This window comes from Ruditapes philippinarum, unplaced genomic scaffold (assembly GCF_026571515.1).
Source record: "Ruditapes philippinarum isolate M1 unplaced genomic scaffold, ASM2657151v2 ctg10832_1_1_1_1, whole genome shotgun sequence".
In the NCBI taxonomy this organism is placed as follows: Eukaryota; Metazoa; Mollusca; class Bivalvia; order Venerida; family Veneridae; genus Ruditapes; species Ruditapes philippinarum.
The window spans coordinates 33,410-42,083 of NW_026860240.1; the positions used below are offsets into that span (position 1 = coordinate 33,410).

The following is an 8,674-nucleotide window of genomic DNA, read 5'->3' on the forward strand; positions in this document are numbered from 1 at the left end:
TAGTCTATTCCAAAACTAATTTGTCATATTCCCACATATTCCTCCGTGTCATGGGGACTTTTCCCACAAATACAAAAAATTGGCTGATTATAAACATTTTGTTTGTAAATCATAAAGAAGGAGAAATAGATCCTCCTCATCTCTATACGTAAATTATTAAATTGTCTTAGACATTCCTCAAGGTGAGTAGTGTAATCCCCACCATTATAATTTTGTTTTTCACAGATATATCCTGTGAAGGCGATGCAATTTGCTTTCCTGCAAGACATTTTTAAATAGCTAGTGTAAAAATCACGATTAACTTTACTTTATAAACTTTTACAAAGTCATAGTATCTAGTCCTGGATTGGTCACTTAAAGGGCAGGGCGTGCTAACTTGTCAAATATCTAATTTTTATTGTATTATTGGTCAGTGTAACATCATATACTTGACTAAACATAATACATACCTTCAGGGTTTAGTGGGATGGCAATTAACTGAAAATATATCAATTACTCCTTATTACATGCATAATATATTTGTAATGTATTTAAAGACTTTGCTGCGAATATACATGTTCAATTTAAAACAAAATTACATGTTAAAAAAAAAAAAAAAAAAAAAAAACAGCAGTATCGTCCCATACTTGCGGATTAGCCTGTTGTTGTTGTTGTCCAACATAGGTCCATGTTGGCTGATTTTGATACGGTGTCTGTTGTGGGAATTGTTGTTGATATTGCTGCTGCTGTGAATGTCGTTCAGTGTTATATTGCTGCTGTTGTTGTTGTTGCTGCTGTTGAGGTGAATAAGTCTTTGATTAAACAAAATAAATACATAATAAGAAACAGGAGAAATAGGACAATAACAATTCCACGATTGACATAAATCAAAAATATAAATTTGACTTACCCCCTGTTGATGAAAGGTAACATCATAGACTCCACCAATCTCAATTAATCCCTTAAGTTGAAGACTTTCCTCATAACTTAGAGTAACACTTTTACTTTTAGACGGATCAAATTTCCCATTTACAAAACATTTACTTTTATCGGTTATATGGATATACGTTTTACCATTAAACACATTCATGCACACCTCTTTACTTTTACCAAAGTTGGCACGAACTTTAGAAATAAGACCATCTTTCCCATAGATTTCTTCAAAGCCAGATGCCATTTTATTTTAAAAGGAAAAATAAAATCTGTAAATGAGAAACTTGGTATCGCTTTATTAAAAGATGTGAGGGAGAGGAGGAAGCTATGTGTTCATTTATATTTTTACATGTAAGTGCAAAAAAAAGCTATGACCAATCAAAATCAATGACTACTCATTGAAAAAATAATCATCAATGAATATGTATGTTGCTAATTAGTAACTTACTAAAACAACCAATCACTATAAGTTGTGGGTTGTGTGTAGTTAATGGAACCATAAATATGGAAATTCCATTCAAAAGGTAAACAAAAAAATCTATATTGGATATGTTTTATAAAATAAAGCGACTAAAAAGGTGAATCTTTGTTTAACATAATTGTCAGTGGTACCATGGCACCTCGCCACATTATAGATATAATCTAAAAGTTTTCTTTCAAGTAATATCCGTACCACCTCTAACAATGTACATTGAAATGAAATACTTCAGTGATATAGTTATCTTAAATTAAATCTTAATAAAGTGTAAAACATAGTGACTCTCACACTTTACCTTTCTTAAGTAAACAAAATACATGCCAGTATTTATACTTTTTCACGAGGTTTAGTGTTAAGAATCCAAATGAACTGTAAATGCAATTTATATATCTTTAGGAGTCCCAAATAAATAATACTTCCTAAAGTAGATATTTTATAGCATAATATCATAAAGATGTCCTTGCCTATAATTAAAATTGTTGGCATTTAGTATACGTTGGGTTAATTAATAAAAAGGAGGAGAAAAAGGTTTAACGTCCTTGACTTATTATGAAACAAAATTTCACTATTGCGTTTGATAAATTTAGTCATATTTACGTTGTTATTCAACACAAATTCATAATGTATATGCTTCTGATACAAGTTCTTTTCATGGGGGTTAGCGCTAATGTTGTACAAATGAATGTGGAATGCAATGTTGAGTTGGAAGTGTTTATAGACTGTACAAATTTGCAGAATAATAATGACAACTATGGGTTCATGCACTATAACACCATTATCCAGAGAGTAGAAATAAATAGACTGAATGGAATAATAGATTTAACAAATCTCCCGGGTGTCAATACAGTACATGTTTCTTTGGGTGTGGCAAACTGCAAGCAGCTGATAGGTCATGTTCACCCAGTAGAGCTACAATTTGGTAGTGAACCAGCACTCACTTGTGTGGTAAGTAGGATATCAAAATGATCCTTAAAGTTTGTTTGAAATAAATTCATACACCTATAATAGGTGTACAATTTACTATTTTATATAGAATTATGATAACAGGAAGTGTTAACTAAACTAGAGGATTAGACAATTAAAATTTACCATGATTAATAATAAATAACAATGTTGGGTATAACTTTTTATTAAATATTACTGAAACATAAGTGTTAAAAATTATGATAATTTCTCTCTCCTAGGCAAAGACTCTAATTTACTATCTTATATTTCAGCCTAATACCGGTGATGATTCCACTTCTAGCACTTCTTCACACCAAACCAGTATACCTTCAACGAAAATCACTTCACTACGGCAAACTATGAAAGATGGTGAGTGGATAGGTATTAGTAGATTGTTAATTTTACTATACCAAGTTCAAACTACACTGTTGTCTATATTACTAGCATCGCATTGTATGATTTTAGTACCATTAGTCTATCTATGTTATATAAATCTAAACAGGTGTTAAACTATCATGGAAATTATTGTATTAAAACGTCACCAAAATATTGATAAAAAAGTAAAACTTACTTTCAAATACAGTAAATAACTAGTGTGTAAAATTTGTGTGATAAGTTTATATAAAATAAGTGTATATATAAAATAAAAGCTTTCATTAAACCTAGAAAAAATATTATATTCATTCATTTAAATTTATATTCAGGTTCAAGTAAGATCCCGACAGAAACAACTTCACTAGAGCAAACTACTCAAAGTGATGAGTGGATAGGTACTAGTAGAATTATTAATTTTACTATACTAAGTTTAAACTACACTGTTGTCTATATTACTAGTACCACATTGTATGATTTTAGTACCATTAGTCTATCTAAGTTATATAAATCTAAACAGGTGTTAAACTATCATGGAAATTATTGTATTAAAACGTCACCAAAATATTGATAAAAAAGTAAAACTTACTTTCAAATGCAGTAAATAACTAGTGTGTAAAATTTGTGTGATAAGTTTATATATAATAAGTTTATATATAAAATAAAAGCTTTCATTAAACCTAGAAAAAATATTATATTCATTCATTTAAATTTATATTCAGGTTCAAGTATGATCCCGACAGAAACAACTTCACTAGAGCAAACTACTGAAAGTGATGAGTGGATAGGTACTAGTAGAATTATTAATTTTACTATACTAAGTTCAAACTACACTGTTGTCTATATTACTAGCACCGCATTGTATGATTTTAGTACCATTAGTCTATCTAAGTTACAGACAAGTGTTAAACTGTCATGGCAATTAATTATAGTTATAGTGTTATCCATTATTGTCATATTAGGATGTGTGTTAAGCTTTATATTATATAAAAACTATCTTTGTATTAAAAAACATCAAAATACTGATAAAAAAAGTAAAATTTACTTTCAAATGCAGGAAATAACTAGTGTGTAAAATTTGTATTATAAAAAGTTTATATGTACAATAAGTGCTTCTGTTAAACCAGGAAAAAAAAATATGTTCATTCATCGTTTCATGCTCATCATGGTAAAGTAGTGTATTATTTTTTTTTTCTTTTCAATAGACAGTAAAAACCATATCATCGCCATCACAGTTTTACCCGGCTCCATCATGCTTCTCATAATTATCATATTCATAATTATCATCTGTAGGAAGAGATGTGGTTGTAAATGTAGAAATAGATGTTATAGAAAAAAACCATCTGGGATCCCTGCAGCAGAAAATATTGAACTATCAGGATTTGACAGAATGTCCAATATCTCAAGTGAAAGCTCCGATATTTTGTTTGAAGTATCTACTCTTTCCAGTAATACATACAAAAATAAGTAAATGTTTTAAGGGTTAAGTTAAACTAGCCACTAATATTGTTTTTATTTATGTTTTTGTAGATTATGCACTATTCCTGTTGGGGTCAGCTATGATCACTATCATCTCATTCATTCTTAATCAATTATCAAACATCATCCTTGAAAAACTTGTTCAGTTTCATGATTATATAATACAAATGGTTATTATTGTGGGACGTAAACAGGGGGCAACTTTCAGACGGTATCCCACTAGAAACAGACGTCGACCACTTAGATTACAGTATGAGTGAAGTTTCATGTGTTATATATGTTAGAGTAAACATTTATGTAAAACTGTATATTGCTATTAAGCACTTTTCTTACTACAGTATTTTTTTTTTTTTTTTTTTTTTTTATTAGATAGTGTTGTATACAAGTTGTGGAAAAATAATGGGGTGAGAAGGTTTTTATGTGTAAGATACACTTCACTTAGAATTAACAGGTGATAGTAACATTACTTTTTTTGTTAGTGTAAAATTCCATAATTTCAGGAAGTGCCTTTTTAGTGTCAAATGTTATGTATATTTTTTTAATTTTGTTATATTGTTTATTAATTGTTTACATTGCTAATAAAAATAGATCATATGTTGTTAAGGTACATTCCAGATAAGTTAAGTATTTTTTTTTTTATTAAAGCTAACTTTGTTTGAAATATTTATCTCATAAACATTACTTTTATGATATATTGTTAAACTAAAAAATATATTTGTGGTGAAATGATCCTGGAAAGTGCCTTTTTTTTATGTGCCAAATGCTATGTATATTTTTTTAATTTTGTCATATTGTTTATTGATTGTTAATTTGGTAATAAAAATAGATCATATTCCAGATAAGTTAAGTATTTTTTTTTTTTTTTTTTTTTTATTAAAGCTAACTTTGTTTGAAATATTTATCTCATAAACATTACTTTTTATGATATATTGTTAAACTAAAAAATATATTTGTGGTGAAATGATCCTGGAAAGTGTCTTTTTAGTACCAAATGCTATGTATATTTTTTTTTTAATTTTGGTTATATTGTTTGCTTTTTATAAATGTGTGCCACTTTGATATTAGTTTCCTATATATCAGTTAATCTTACATTCCTTTTTTTTTATCACATTCCAAATCAGTATTTGGTGGAGTTGTTTACTTTTCATTATACCTAAATTAGTTTATATTTGCCCTCAAACAGTATTCTGGTTTGACAAGTACTAATCTACATATTTAGTATGTTTAATATTAAAGTAATAGTTAAAATAGGTTGGAAGATTTAATTATAGATAAATTTTACAAGTTTAAATAGGTTGGAAGATTTAATTATAGATAAATTTTAACAAGTGGAGTAAATTTTAAGTTAGTATTTTTAGTTGTAAATGATATATACATTTTTATTAATCAAAAAAGATCTTTTATTTAAATATGAATCCAAAAACTTATATCTATATTAACATTAAAAAATGTTTTGTATATTTCTAAATTGTATGTTAGCTTTATGTTAAATACTTGTTTGCATTTTAAATTTTATTGTTTTTATTGGTTGAATAATGCTCATTGTTTTTGTAAAATTATACTATTTCAATTGCTTCAAAGATGAACAAAAAAAATTTCCTGTTTAAATTAGGTTTAATAATTTTTATGACAACTACCTCATATATTCATAAATAAAAAAATTAGGTTTAATAATTTTTATGACAACTACCTCATATATTTATAAATAAAAAAACCGTTAGTCATTTTTATGGGAACTGCCTTTAAATATTTTTGTGATGTTAATTTTTTATATAAAATGACAAAGATGCTATTAGATAATAATAAGTGTTTTATTATTAATTGGTGCCAAATGCTTTGTATTTTTTTTAATTCTTGTTATATTGTTTTTTGTTTGTTTACAGTTCAGTTTAAAATAAAAGTTTTTGAAGAAAAAGTGTTTGTCTTCAATACAATTGTTCTATCCTTCTAAATTGATGGATTGGGGAACATGTTAAATCTGTAAACTGATGGGTTGATATGTATCTCTCGACTTAATGAATAACAATATGATGTATGTTGTAATAATGTATATATTTTTAAACAATATTTCATATAAATAGAGTAATTTTTTATAAATGTATTGTACGGGTTCATATATAACAAAATATGAATTTTAAAATATTTTATTACTGCATTTCTTTTCTTATAGTTTGCAAATATTTGTTACATCAATGTTAAATACAATTACTTCTATTTTATTATAGTCTTTTTGCGAAGTTCTCTAGTATCTCTATTAAAGGTACATAAATTTTCCAGTGTCCACCAATGAGACCACACTCAATTTTAAAACCACTGTTAAAATTTCACGCAGGTTTATTCCGGTGTAACATAATTACTACACTGTCATCATAGTTGAAACCTGTGAAATTAACCGGTCAAGCGTTGTTCATTTGTTATATTTATAGAGAAAATAATTAAAATGGAGTTCGTGTCAGTAATTTAAGTCGCTCAAACTTTAATCTAGTTTTATGTTCTTTGAATACTCCTTTCCAAACGGTTGATTTCCTCTCGTAAAGAACAAATGTTACATCTATATTCTTCCATTTTGTTAAAACACTTTCTTCTAAATAAGCGATACATTTTATATACTCCTGTCATCGTTATAATTCGCCGCTCCAAACTTCCTTTCAATGTTTCGTTTCTTGTATTTCGCTGTCTTTTCTTTAATTCTTCTAACTTACTCCTTATTATCTTTATTTGCTCGTGGGATTTTTGTGAATTTTTTTCCCACTTAATATAATGCCCTGCATTTTCATATATCTTTATCTCTTTAAGCGCAATTGAGCCTGGTCTGTATTTCATTATTATGATAAGCAAAGCTTGGTAAGTTATGAAATTATAATGTAGTTATTGTTCAAAAGTCCCACAAATACGCATCATTTCATAGTATATATTATATGGATGTGTGTCCCAACAAAAACAGCACCACCCTCTTTTGACATCATGGTAACATTTTAAACAGGCTTTATGTCCACAGTTTGGTAAAGATCTAAAATTTGCATGAATTGATATATGTCCACAAAGTAAACATTGATCAGCATGTGTATTTAACCAGCTTTGTGATACATCTTCCCAATCAACATTACTTTCAATCCATGGAATAGCTTCATAATTTGGTAATTCTGTAATGGAGCACTTACAGGACCATCCTTTCTGAATGTTAAAATAACAGTTTCTACAACATTGATGTCCACATAAAGGTAGTTTTCTTAGATGGGTTTTAAGGGTTAACTTATCACATGAAAAACACCATTCCTTATTTTGGCTATTATTGTTAGAGGATGACATTATAAACGTAAAATATTCAGTCTATATTAAAACATGAATGCAAAGTTGATGGAAAAATCATTGGTCATGGCTTGTTAAACAATAACGGAAAACTAAACGGTTAGCGACCTACGGGGTCAACAACATGGACATTCAGGGTTACCTCAGGTCAACTATCTGAACGGTCAGCGGATAAGCCCCCTAAAGGTCATCAGATAAGGTCACCAGAAGGTCAGCGGAGCATCGGATCCCCACTTCCCATCTACTGATATTTAAAAGAGGCCATACAACAAGAACGCTTGACACGAGAAGTGACCTCTTTTAAACAAAGGCTAGTTAGTTCCTCTAGTTAAAATATTCAGTAGCGTATTATTTATAGGTTTATTGAGCGTTAATAAATGAAGTCCACCTTATCTTGTTTATTGTGTCAGTGCGCCGTAAAACCAAACAACTTTCATTTGTCAGCTCCACGGGTCTCCAAAAGCCTATAATCATAAAGTATAAAATCCTACATGTATTTATAAGGTCATTTAAAATAATATGTAAATGTAATATCATAAACAATTTAAAATATTTCTAGTCAGGTCAGAAAATATGATAGACATTATCAACAAGGAAATACGGCGTTCAATGAACGCAACCCCCGTTGAATCCATTTAAGCTTAAAAGAGATTTTTGATGATACTACTTTATTGTTACATTTAATAACGAGGAAATTTAGTTTATATTATTATAATCAAATATTTTGACTGCATTCTTCGTGTTGTTTTTTGTTTGCGTGTGTCTTTTTGGTTTTACGGCGCACATACACAAATTAAGTCCTGTAGCGACGAAACAGAAAAGATGATCTTGGTTAACCTGGGATGTTATAAATTTAATACAAGGGTTCAAAACCAACATATATGGTGGAACTAAGAGATGCATAAACCCCAGTAATTCAAACTCATTTAATCGCCTCCAACGATCGGTGGGTGTAAAACTGATGCCTTGGCCGCCCTTAAAGGCAGATTTGAGTAACCCCTTTCCAGATTATATTTAATTTTGTTTTGTAACACATGGTACATAACTGGTATTATAAAGAAACTTTAGGATACATCAAATACCAAAAGCAATATTTACATTTTTATACAATGTCAAATTTAATCAAACTAAATTGAATTACATTTGGTCTTAATTTGACTACATTTGGTCAGTAACGGA

The 8,674-nt window shown here is 28.7% G+C and overlaps 1 protein-coding gene across 7 annotated transcripts; it reads left to right on the top strand.

Moving 5' to 3' along the window:
- The first annotated feature begins 1,178 nt into the window (after nucleotides 1–1,178).
- On the top strand, nucleotides 1,179–7,736 carry LOC132759343 (uncharacterized). 7 transcript variants are annotated; one of them, XR_009629699.1, is made up of 6 exons: nucleotides 1,184–2,335; nucleotides 2,608–2,704; nucleotides 3,040–3,105; nucleotides 3,430–3,495; nucleotides 4,238–5,437; nucleotides 5,481–7,736. XR_009629699.1 is itself a non-coding variant. In XM_060751100.1 (5 exons), the coding sequence occupies exons 1-5, from the start codon at nucleotides 1,940–1,942 to the stop codon at nucleotides 4,176–4,178; spliced, it is 891 nt and encodes a 296-aa protein (XP_060607083.1). In that variant the 5' UTR covers nucleotides 1,180–1,939; the 3' UTR covers nucleotides 4,179–4,380. The 7 variants fall into 7 exon arrangements, 6 of the variants coding, with proteins under 6 accessions (XP_060607082.1, XP_060607083.1, XP_060607084.1 ...); XM_060751100.1 differs by lacking the exon at nucleotides 5,481–7,736 and having other exon boundaries at nucleotides 1,180–2,335; nucleotides 3,913–4,380; XM_060751102.1 differs by having other exon boundaries at nucleotides 4,238–7,736.
- The last annotated feature ends 938 nt before the right edge of the window (nucleotides 7,737–8,674 follow it).